This window comes from Borostomias antarcticus (genome assembly GCF_949987555.1).
Source record: "Borostomias antarcticus genome assembly, chromosome: 8".
In the NCBI taxonomy this organism is placed as follows: Eukaryota; Metazoa; Chordata; class Actinopteri; order Stomiiformes; family Stomiidae; genus Borostomias; species Borostomias antarcticus.
Window position 1 is genome coordinate 1,312,638 of NC_140241.1, and position 12,936 is coordinate 1,325,573.

At 46.4% G+C, this 12,936-nt stretch overlaps 1 protein-coding gene across 1 annotated transcript in view; it reads left to right on the forward strand.

Annotated features, from left to right (window-relative positions):
* The window catches only part of adam15 (ADAM metallopeptidase domain 15), a gene marked incomplete at both ends in the record, with an annotated part of 45,130 nt that extends 36,970 nt beyond the window's left edge, over positions 1 to 8,160 (forward strand). The window contains 6 exons of the mRNA XM_084441986.1: positions 409 to 565; positions 1,715 to 1,823; positions 2,320 to 2,385; positions 3,206 to 3,274; positions 7,459 to 7,988; positions 8,097 to 8,160. Of these exons, the coding sequence (XP_084298112.1) occupies positions 409 to 565; positions 1,715 to 1,823; positions 2,320 to 2,385; positions 3,206 to 3,274; positions 7,459 to 7,988; positions 8,097 to 8,160 (995 nt within the window). The remainder of the gene's footprint in view (positions 1 to 408; positions 566 to 1,714; positions 1,824 to 2,319; positions 2,386 to 3,205; positions 3,275 to 7,458; positions 7,989 to 8,096) is intronic.
* Positions 8,161 to 12,936: the final 4,776 nt, after the last annotated feature.

Genomic DNA, 12,936 nt, shown 5'->3' on the forward strand with positions numbered 1-12,936 from the left:
GACCTGACCCTGTGTTCTCCCCCAGGCTCTGACCCTGTGACTGACCTGTGACTGACCTGTGACCTGACCCTGTGACCTGACCCTGTGTTCTCCTCCAGGCTCTGACCCTGTGACTGACCTGTGACCTGACCCTGTGACTGACCTGTGACTGACCCTGTGACCTGACCCTGTGACCTGACCCTGTGACCTGACCCTGTGACCTGACCCTGTGACCTGACCCTGTGTTCTCCTCCAGGCTCTGACCCTGTGACTGACCTGTGACCTGACCCTGTGACCTGACCCTGTGTTCTCCCCCAGGCTCTGACCCTGTGACCTGACCCTGTGTTCTCCTCCAGGCTCTGACCCTGTGACTGACCTGTGACTGACCTGTGACCTGACCCTGTGACCTGACCCTGTGTTCTCCTCCAGGCTCTGACCCTGTGCGTGTGGCGCTGCTCGTCATCTTCCTCTTCATCCTGCCGGTGCTGCTCCTCTTCCTCATCGTGCGTTACCCCCACTGGCGCCGAAGCCTACTCTGTGTGGGCGGGGCCAGCCCCTTCCACAAGGTGGGCCGACAGACGAGCCGGTAAGACCCCGCCCCCCCGGGGACTCTGGGTAAATCAGACAGGGTTCTGGGTTTTATTTAGATCCTAAATACTGTACATATTTTATTTGAGAAAAAAATGAGATAGCCTATGAAAAAAAATAGTGAGAAAAGTGAGATCCAAATGGCGGTGGGCTATGACACCTCCGTCGCTAGGCTCCGCCCTGCTGCTGTGTGTGAGGGTTGTGGACAGCGGTTGCCCGGCGCCAGGGCGTGTCACACACACCTCGCCTCCAGGGCCCTCTGCTGCTCCCGGGTCCCCTACAGTCTAGCCTGGGACCGCAAGGGACCCCGTTACCGTGTGTGTCCACAAGGAGGCGCTGTGGGAGTCTTAGGTAGAGGGGCTGTGTCCTGGCAGGAAGAGACTCATCTCCTCTTCTCACCCCCGGGGAGGAAGACAGCAGAGCTGAGCAGCGAGCGGAAGCAGCGCGAACCACACACCCACACACACACACACACACACACACCACGATCACAGACCTGCTGCACACACACACACACACACACACACACACACACACACCACGACCACAGACCTGCTGCACCCAGACACACACACACACACAGAGGGTCTGCCAGTACAAACACACACACACACACACACACACAGAGGGTGGCGTCATGGAAATGTGTTGATGTTGTGCTATATATACCGCACCTTTAAGGTTAGTTGGTCCATGCTAGGTCTTGTGGAGGGGACAGTACCATGGTTTGGTTGGGACTTCTAAGCAGGCTCAGCTAGATTTTTGCTGACTCTACAGAACCAGAACTTGTACTGTTTCCTTCTGGGCGTTGAACAGTGAGTATTGACCAGGGCTGAGTCTCATTCCATCTGTGTATTGACCAGGGCTGAGTCTCAATCCATCTCTCTGCCTCTTTCTCTGTCTTCACTGTCCTGGAGAGATGGGAAATGGGCGGTGGCCATGTCTCTGTCCCCTAGCGTCCAACGTGTTCCTAGTGTCTCATCAAATCTGGGAGGGAAACTCTATAGTGTTAGAAGGAGGGAAGTGAGAACTACCACTTCAAACCCCTCAATCACACCTTTGACCTTTGGTTCACCTTTGACCCCGTTGTTGACTCTTGTACTCTTCTGAGTTGCTCATGAAGGCGTGTCGACGTGTCGCCTGGCAGGACGCCGGTCACCGAGCGCGTGGACGCCCGCAACGGAGACCAGGTGCGTCCGCTCCGGTACAACTGGCCCCGTCAGAGCGACATCCCGCTGACTCCGCCCTCAGACAAGGTATCGTGTCTCTTCCTCCGCCCGTCACTTAACGCGGCTGCCGGGCGTCCGTCGGCGTGCTGGACACGCCCCGGCCGCCGTTGCATGTGTTGTTGTCTGGTCCCGGTACCGGTACTGGTCCGGTGGTGCGTCTGCTGGTACTCAGCACAGAGACCGTGGCTGGGTTCAGAGTGAGCACTTCCTCCTCCGCGTCTCTCGCTGGTCGCTGCTCTCGGGGGCGTTTCCTGATTCGGCAGCCCGCAGGTTCCTGTACGACCTGTGACACAGAACCACTTCCTGTTTGAACCGTCTCGTTGCTCTTGGAACACCCTGAGAACCATCCAAGAGCTTTGCATTCGATAACGTTTCACAACATCTAAATTAACAACCTCTATCCCCCCTAACTGACCGTGTGCAGTGGTCTGCTTGACTGATAACCTCTGGAGGTCTAATCCCGCCCCCGCATGCTTTTCATTGGCTGCCGATATGCTTTGCTTCCTCTTTTCTCTCCTATCAGGTCCATGAAAGACCTGCTCCGCCTACTAAGCCACTCCCCCCTGACCCAGCCTTAAAACACATCCAGGTAACGCCACCTGTTAGCGCGAGCTGATTGGGTAGCTTGAAGTGGATATTTTGCGCTGTGTGTGTGTGTGTGTGTGTGTGTGTGTGTGTCAATGGAATCTGATCACTTAGTAAATATGTTCATTCTACCTTAAAGTCGCACTGAAACGGACGTTTGAGATCATCTAACGTCCGTAGATTGACGTGTTTCCGATGCAAACAAGCTATGAGGGTGAGACATATGTTTAGAGGAATTTGATTGGAACATTGACAAGCGGACGGGTTTTAAGAACTTTAGACAGATTCGATAGAAGGATAGCGTTGATTGACGGTTGGATGTCGTGAGATTATTGGCCTAAAATCTAAGGTACCTGTTGTCGTCATTGCACGTGACCTACCGTTTTCCAGGAAGTAAGAAATTATATACTTTGATATACAACAAATTACAACAAAAGTAGAATTTTGTATTTTTTTTGGCATACATCGTTGAATAGGTGAACACTATGACCAATTATGTGAACCAAAATGGGACAGAATGCTTTTTTCATTTCAGTGCGACTTTAAAAATGCTTGACTGTGTTGCTGTAATGAATCCAAGATGTGAGATTGTGATGGTTTGTATGTTGTGCGCATTAGAAGTGACTGTATGGCTTTCTGAAGAATCTGGGAGCTGTTTCACTGTATTCCTCTACTGTTTTGCCTCTGTAACAAATCCAGTACTTTGCTACAGAATGAGTGGTTCCAAATCTATTGAGTTCAGAGACAACTTTTGAAGGTGTCAAGATAATGGTCCTCAACTCACTAAATAACCTTCTTCAATTCTGTCATTCCTGCTGCCTCAGTTGGCCAAACCACGACCAGCCCCTCCCAACAAGCCTCTTCCCCCTGACCCCACCCCCCCAGCCAATCAGGTACTGCCAGCACTGTCCTGGGGCTGCTATTGGTGGAGGGTCCTAGATGGAGGCCTTGTAGAGTAGTTTGAACAGTGATCCTCCGTTAACGTACCTCACTGTCTGCATGCGTGTCCTTTACCAAGCTGAGCTCTAGTTTCCTCAATCAGACCAACCTTCTGTGTTTGTTTTGTTTAAGTCCCAGTTCTGTTGACCACGAGTTCATGGTGTTCACTAATAGCTACACCAGCCCCTCCGGCTTTAGGCCTGGGCCATAGCAAACACACACCAGTATTTGCCATGTCTCTCCTATCTTGTTTTTTAGCTTCTCTTACTCTGAAAATTTAATTTAATGTTATTTATTGCTTTATAAATGTTCTTAGCCGGTAGACAAACATACTCCAGGAGCTTGCTCGATCGCCTTGTTGAGAGGGGTCAGGGAAGAATTTTTACAGCTCACTTATCTGGCCCCTGGGTGATTACTGTTTTTTTGCTTCCCTCTGGAATATGTAGGGGTGGGTCGTATGCCCACCTCCCTTGTTCTCTGTAAAGCGCATTGTGTTGCCTCTGGGTATGAAATGCGCTATACAAATAAAGCTTTGATTGATTGATTGATTGATTGATAATAGCTGGGGTGGGTCAGTTTAAAACACCATAGCAGAAGACACCAATGTAAACCAATGCTTTGGCCTTTACCAAATATGTGAGATAAGATGTCCACAAGAAGAGGAAGCTGCTTGGTTTCTGTAAGAAGTGTGAACTGTGACTTCATATTACTGTGAAAAATGATGCATTTTCAGTTCCCGTGTGAAGTCTGAGTGGGAGCTATGATGTCATATTACTGTGAAAAGCATCTTTGAAGAAGCCTGCATGCATGCGCTTACCTGAGTGTGAAACCTCAGCGTTGGTGAGAGCGAACCTAAGACCACAGTCCCCCTCCTGCTACAGCATATCAGGCTCTGTTGTGTCTGTTGCTCAGCAACGGCTAGTGTTGTGAACTAACATTGAGGAAACTGTACTCTATAAAACGTTTAGGTCATGTGCATTTTTGTAAATGCATATGAGCAGGGCTGTTAAAATGATCTGCGGCCTCAGGAGTGCGTGAGTTCTTCTACACTCCTGGTGCGATGGATAACATGATGGATGCCGTGTTTTACACTCATTCAATTAGCAAGCAGATTAGCTTTCGATCTTATGCAGGAGTTCATCACTCACATTCACATTACTTTGAATAAGCATGCTTAAGTATACTTCTACATTAAGATGAGCCTTTGTACAGAGTTTGACACTGAGACACATCCTGTTGACTATGGCACCTGGGGACCAAGGTTACCCGCGCTAACTGTAGCATGTCTGTTTCCAGGCGTTCTCATCAATGGTGATGCTGTTCTTTCATTATGTCTGTATGACGGTGACATAAGCGTGACGTAGTGCTACGTAGTTATACTGTAGCACGTCAAACTGAAACACACAAGCTGCTTAAAGTCGCACTGAAACGGACGTTTGAGATCATCTAACGTCCGTAGTTTGACGTATATTGACGCAAACAAGCTATGAGGGTGGGACATATGTTTAGAGGAATTTGATTGGAACATTGACAAGTGGGCGGGTTTTAAGAACTTTAGACAGATTCGATAGAAGGATAGCGTTGATTGACGGGTGGATGTCGTGAGATTATTGGCCTAAAATCTAAGGTACCTGTTGTCGTCATTGCACGTGACCTACCGTTTTCCAGGAAGTAAGAAATGATATACTTTGATATAAGATAACAACAAAAGTAGAATTTTGTAAATACTTTGGCATACATCGTTGAATAGGTGAACACTATGACCAATTATGTGAACCAAAATGGGACAGAATGTTTTTTTCATTTCAGTGCGACTTTAAGGAACTGCTTAGTAATGCCAACCATCAAAGTCATGTCTTATGACATCTATACATTCTCACATACGTGTGACAGTAGTAGCAGGTATGTTCTCTAGTTTTTCAGTCGAACTACCGTACGTTTACTGGGACCAGTGTTCTCAGGAGTCTCTCATGGCTCTCATGGTCAATGAGCTGGTTTCTGATAGCGGTTAGCTAGCGCTAGTGCTAGCGTTAGCTCTGTTTTTCATAATGCATCGAGCTGAGCTGGTAACACATTGGAATGTGCTCTTGTTAGTGGGTAGATGTGGATGAGGGGTTTAGGTAACACTTTATTTGGATAAGACTTCATGAGACCCTCTAGTTTACACTGTACTTAAAATCATCAATCCTCAAAACATAATCTTAGCCTTGCAGTTGACAGTTTTTTTTCTAAAAGCCACCATCCATCATTCATAGGGGGCTTATCCAAATAAAGTAGCTTAATGATGTGAGATCGTAGAATAGTGTTGCATGAGTAGAAATCAGTTATTAGTTTGCATTTTGGTTTGCAAAATGTTTGAATACAATGCCATGTTTGTTGAACCAGGATGCTGGCTCCTGCCTGCTCTGAATACAGAACGAAACCCGGCTTCCTCATTGGCTGTCTACCTCTCCTGCTCTCTCTCTCTCTCTCTCTCTCTCTCTCTCTCTCTCTCTCCTTCTCTCTCTCTCTCTCGCTCACCGCTGCAGCCGCCCTGGAGCCGGCCGGCCCCCCCAGACAAGCCCCTGCCCCCCAGCCCTGAGCTGACAGACAGCCAGGTACCAGGGTAGCACGTAGAGGCTGCAGGGACGGACACATGGCCAGCCAGACCCACGGGGTCGAGGGTGGGGTCACGTGGCCTGACTCATACAGGAGAATAATGGAGGCTTCTTGCTCGTTGAAACTGATTGGTTGATTGGTGGAAGGGATTAAGCAGCGGTGATCATGTGTGTGTGTGTGTGTGTGTGTGTGTGTGTGTGTGTGTGTGTCATTTCGATGGCCGAAGAGCAAAACCTCCTATCTGAAAAGGAGAAACAAACCAAAAAAATGTTTTCTTGCAGAATTTTTTTTATATGAAAATGATGAAGATAGGAGGTTTTTCTCTTCGGCCTCAATTTGTGGGTGTATACAGGAATGTCCTTTGTGTGTGTATGTGGGTGTATATGTAATGTGTGTGTCTATATGTCATTTGTGTGTTTATGTAGCTGTGCATGTGTCATTTGTTTGTGTACAGTATGTGTCTATATGCCATTTGTTTGTGCCATGTGTGTGTATGTGTTGATATGTAATTTGTGTGTGTATGTGGATGATGACTGGCATGTGTCATCTGGGGTGAATATTAGTGATTGATGGATGTGATGGGATTTTGTGAACATAGTTCATGTTTCACTGGCTGCTCTAATCAAATCAATCAAACCTTTCTTTATAGCATTTGTTTCATTGCATTCCATTTAATCGCTAGAACTCATGCAGCATCATGCAAATAGCATAATATGCACAACATTTGCATAACAATCTTTTAACAAAAAAAGGCTTTGCCATATAATGCACTTCAAAATCAATGGCTGCTAAATACAATGAGCTGCTGGTCATAATTAGAAAATTCATATTTCTTTAAATGTGCCAGTGTTACATGTTGTACAGTAGCTCAGGAATGTTTGTTTATTTAAGCAATAAACCACAAGAGGCCGTGTGTTATAGTGATTTTATAACAGCTAGGGGGCGTTGTTAGGCACGACGCGAAGCGGAGTAAAACCCCCCTAGCTGTTATAAAATCACTATAACACACGGCCTCTTGTGGTTTATTGCTTTTATACAACGGTTACTACATCTATTAGTGTAAAATAAACACACAGCAATGTAAAATATTAACATTTATTCAAAACGAAGCATCATTCCCTCAATTCCGCCGAGCAAAATAGTTCCCCTAACAAATGGGTTGCCAAGCAACAACAACAACTACAATGCATTGGATCAAATGGGAGGCGCATTAATACTGAAAATGGAATGATATGCGGTCCCAGGTGTGTGTTACAAAGTATTTTAACACGGCTTCCAGCCAATCAGAATCAAGAACCAGAACTAACCGTTGTATAAAATGTGATTTACCTGCATTGCAATTAATCAAAATTGGAACAAAAATCTTCCTAATCATCTTTCAATCTAGGGAGTTGAAGTTCGATTGTCCGATCTGCTGTAGACTGTATGTGCCTGTCTAGAACTATCTTGCATTTTAACGAGACGCAATCAATAAACGTAATTGTAATTTTCTCTGCAATCTATGCACAGTTTTATAGATTTTTTTCTGCATTCTCTACAGGCGCCTGTACCCCCCAAACCACCAGCACCCAAGAAACCTCTACCCCTGGACCCCCCCTCTCACCTGGCCCAGTCAGGGAGACCCCTGGACCCCCCCTCTCACCTGGCCCAGTCAGGGAGACCCCTGGACCCCCCCTCTCACCTGGCCCAGTCAGGGAGACCCCTGGACCCCCCCTCTCACCTGGCCCAGTCAGGGAGACCCCTGCACCCCCCCCCTCACCTGGCCCAGTCAGGGAGACCCCTGGACCCCCCCTCTCACCTGGCCCAGTCAGGGAGACCCCTGGACCCCCCCTCTCACCTGGCCCAGTCAGGGAGACCCCTGCACCCCCCCCCTCACCTGGCCCAGTCAGGGAGACCCCTGGACCCCCCCTCTCACCTGGCCCAGTCAGGGAGACCCCTGGAGCCCCCCTCTCACCTGGCCCAGTCAGGGAGACCCCTGGACCCCCCCGGTCACCTGGCCTGTGTCCCACCCCCACATGGAGCGAGCAGCCCCCCAGGTCCGGGTCCTGCAGCTGGCCTCCTCCCCTCCAGGTACTCACCGGCTCAGGTGTATTATTCATCTATAGAAGGTATAAGATTATACTATAGATTATACTAAGTTTCTCTCTCTCTTTCACAGACGTGCTCCTTTACCTCCAGTACGGATGTTCGACCTCCAGAGATCACCAGTCTGACCTCTGACCTCCAGATATCACCAGTTTGACCTCCAGAGATCACCAGTTTGACCTCCAGAGATCAGCAGTTTGACCTCCAGAGATCACCAGTCTGACCTCTGACCTCCAGAGATCACCAGTTTGACCTCCAGATATCACCAGTTTGACCTCCAGAGATCACCAGTCTGACCTCCAGAGATCACCAGTCTGACCTCCAGAGATCACCAGTCTGACCTCCAGAGATCACCAGTTTGACCTCCAGAGATCACCAGTTTGACCTCCAGAGATCACCAGTCTGACCTCTGACCTCCAGAGATCACCAGTTCGACCTCCAGAGATCCACAAACCAGATTCTCTTGGACCTGATCTCACAGCAGGAATCATATTCAATCAGCTGAATGGGAGAGACTCCTTATTGGACGACTCATAACTATGATCTCTCCAATAGAAAGCTTTTCTTCCCTTCAGCTATTGTAGAGCAGGAAGGAATGTTCGAGAGCAGACGTTTGCATTGGTCAGTGCAAAAGTGATGAAGAAGATTGAAGCATGATGGATGGATAAAGTGGAAAGAAGGAATACGAATGAAGTGTTTGTGTGTGTGTGTGTGTGTGTGTGTGTGTGTGTGTGTGTGTGTGTGTGTGTGTGTGTGTGTGTGTGTGTGGCGGTATAGTGTGCACATGTACGTATATGAGAGTGTGAGTGGAGAGTAAAGGGCAGATAACCAGACACATCCACATGTGAAGGCGCTCCCCGAAGCTTCACCATAGCTGAACATCAGCTTTCCCTAATCCGCCCGTGTCCACCACCGTCGCAATACATCTCAGATCAGTTCACACTCTGCTTAAAAGACAATCCTGTCGGTCGACTCGCCTCGAGAGACCCTGACCTGACTCGTACTAGTTCACTAGGACTCTGGGAGAACTGACCTGACTCGTACTAGTTCACTAGGACTCTGGGAGAACTGGCCTGACTCGTACTAGTTCACTAGGACTCTGGGAGAACTGACCTGACTCGTACTAGTTCACTAGGACTCTGGGAGAACTGAGTATAGCTTCCTTCCATCGTAGACGCCTTATAAGCGATGCACAGTTCCTGGGTCAGCCTGATTGGTTCGTGGTGAATGTCTTCGGTGTGTTGGAACACAGTGAGGTGTGATGGGAAGTAGACAGGTTTATGTTGAGCTGTGATCGCAAAGACTCTGACATGCCAAAGAAGGGGAGATGTGTGGTGAAAACAAATGTTTGAAACGTTGAGACTTTTGTTACGTACCTTTGACAGAACACACAGGCCCCTGATTAAAGATGGACCAACACTTCGTTGGTGGATTCATCGCCTGTTTTGTACCTTTGGTGACCTGTTTGCTGCACCCCTTTAAGCTAAGTGCACTCTTACGAAGGAGGACTTAATTCAGGTGAATTTATAACTGACTGATATACTGATCGTTCAGCTTTCAACGAGTCGCCCAGCAACTGAGCCAAGCTCAAATCATCGTGTTCTCTGTTCCAGCGCCGAACCTGACACACCTACTGAATGAATGGAGAGGAAAATACTTTAATATAACATTTACCATATGATGCTCGGGTATGCCATGCTCAGTTTGATTGTTATAGAATTGGTTTGTTTAGCTTGCTTGCTGTGATAGAACAGAAAGATGAAGTGTAATGTTTGTTTGTTTACTGGATTTTATCCTGTTTTCACCCCAATTTGGTAGCCAATCCACTGACCTAGTGTCCAGTTACTCCCCACTAGCTGTTGAGGATCTGTCATGCCACCTGGCTGGTTGACGATGTGAAGCGGAGAGATGACTCCTGGACTCAGCTCACCACCGTAATCCCAACAGCAGACAAGGTCGCTGTAGCAGCGAACTCTCGAACCGAGATTAAACTAGCCACCCTCGGGGAGCCAATATGCCCCTCCCTGTAAGATCCGGTCATACCAATATGCCCCTCCCTCTGGGATCTGTCCATACCAATATGCCCCTCCCTCTGGGATCGGGCCATACCAATATGCCCCTCCCTCTGGGATCGGGCCGTACCAATATGCCCCTCCCTCTGGGATCGGGCCATACCAATATGCCCCTCCCTCTGGGATCGGGCCGTACCAATATGCCCCTCCCTCTGGGATCGGGCCATACTCGGATCTGGCCAGACCGGGGCATGAACACCGGTCCTGAAACACGATGTATTAGACCACTACACCACCGTGGACCACTGAATGCTTTTTTGTTGTTACTTATTTTAAGATACTCATGGGATAAATCCAGGGCATTAAACTCACCAACTCTCCTAAACGGAGGCTCCTTTAAAACAGACATTCTGACCAAATGAAGGATTTCAAGTGAACGGTTCTCTCATGTTTCACTACATCCACACTAGTCTTTTGTTAAAAAATGTGTCTCTTGGACAATAAGCCTTTGTGATTGTTCCTGATTCTCCCATTCCATAGGAAGACAGAGCCTGACCTGAAAGCACAACTCTGCTACCGGATTTAGTTGTTTTGCAGTCAAGCTCTTTGCTGATGATCTGTGCAACTGATGGAATGATGTCACGCATGCTAAGCCATTGCATTGGTAGACTGATTAGTCTTAACCATTTTCCACTTTTGAATGTAATACTGTCAACTTTGAGAACTAGCAATAATTTGTTTATTATTAGCTTGTTATGAAAATTGCATTTTCATAGCAGTAGTTAATATTAGGCTATTTCAAAACAATGCATTTGATAATTTGACTGTTATTAATGTATTCATACTCATTATCTGGGTTATATTAACTTTGATTGTGAATACTTTAACCATCCATGCATATGAAATCTCTTCCTGTGTTTCAGACACATTCTGCACAAGCTTAAAGCACTCCCTAAAATGAAAACATGACTTTTTCTGTTCTCTGTTGATTCATGTGATCAATAGATTGTGTGTGATATTTCTGACCTGTGTGTGGTGATCAGACAGGGTCCTGCTCAGGGGCCTGAGAACAGTGTGATGACCAGACAGGGTTCTGCTCAGTGGAGAACACTGCTGAGACCAGACAGGGTTCTGCTCAGTGGAGAACACAAGAGACCATCTCTGTCTGGAGTTTTCCTACTTTCTCTAAATGAGATGTTTGCTGCTGGGGAAAATAAAACAGACTGTGGTTAAGTGACCTGCTTATATTACTAAGTTTCACTCTTGAATGATTGTACTGTATGCTTGGCTGACTACTTCTACTGAAGAGTGTGTGGGCACTTGTGAGCGTGTTAGTCAACTAGTCTGTTTCTGTACAGAGGTCTGTGTGTCTGCTGCCTCTTCCAGTCAGAAGGAAACTGAGGTTGAGGACAGAAATAGCAGTCCTACGTACGTCAGTCAGTATGTTCCTCTCAACGCTAGCAGCTGGGCAGCATTAACTATCTCTACATGTAGTCAAAGAATAGCATATTTATCAAATCCTAAGTACGGTATTTCCCCTGTTGAACAGTTGGTAATAATGGGCAGAAATGAAAATGTGACGGTGCATCCAGAAACGACTCATACGACTAATTAACTGTCCCATCTGGGAGTTTTTTGAAAGTAAACTTTCTGTTTAGAGGGACAAAGTTGACGTAGCCTACGCCTACGATTGAGGCCCAAATTAAGTTTGTTGCTTCAATAATGTTAAATCCGGCAACTGTGCCAGCTACTGTACAGCTGGACCAAATCAATGAATGATTAATTTGCGTTAATTGCGTTAAATAAACACATGAATGTTTGCATAATTAATTAATCAAATTAATGTGTTCAATTGACAGTCAATATATATATATATATATTATATTGACTTATTATATACATTAAATTGACAGGATACAGTATAATGTATATCACATGTAAAGTAAGTATTCACCCCCTTTGCTATGACAATCAAAATTGAGTTCAAAATGTGTCCTATTTCCACTCATCATCCTTGAGATGTTTCTACAACCTGATTGAGTCCACCTGTGGTAAATTCAATGGATTGGACATGATTCTGAAAGGCCCACACCTGTCTATATAAGGTCTCACAGATGACTGCACGTCAGAGCACAAACCAAGACATGAAGTCTAAGGAATTATCTGTAGACCTCAGAGACAGGATTGTATCGAGGCACAGATCTGAGGAAGGGTACAAAAAAAATATGCAGCATTGAATGTCCAGAAGAGCACAGACGAGTAGGAAAGGTCTATTCCTTTGACTTCATGGTTTCTGCTCTGACGTGCTGTCAATCGTGGGACCTTATAGTATATAGACAGGTGTGTGCCTTTCAAAACGTCCAATCAATTGAATGGACCACAGGTGGACTCCAATTTAGTTGTAGAAACATCTCAAGGGTGATCAGTGGAAACAGGATTCACCTGAGCTCAAATAGCAAAGGGAGTGAATACTTATGTACAGTACATGTGATAGTTTATTTATTTTATTTTAATACATTTGCAAAAAATCCTAAAAAGGTTTTTTCACCTTGTTATTATGGGGTATTGTGTGTCGATTGATGAGGGAAAAATGAATGTAATCAATTTTGGAATAAGGCTGTAACAAATTTAACAAAATGTGAATTATGAATGAAAGTTGGCTCATCATTTTTATCAAGCCATCGTGTCCAACTCTAACAACCAGAAAAAAACTAGTTGAGTCCCTGCCAGACTGTACACTTCCTGTTAAATGTGATTGGCTCATTCAGGGTCCTTGTTACTTCATACCCCCCCTCTCACTCTCTCTTCCTGAGAGAACCATCATGTGTGAGAGTTCCCCTTTGAAGGCCCTCCAGCCTCAGAGCTGCTAGCAGAGCTACTTTCACAGAGACGGTCTCTGAAACATCTCTCTAAAGGTGAAG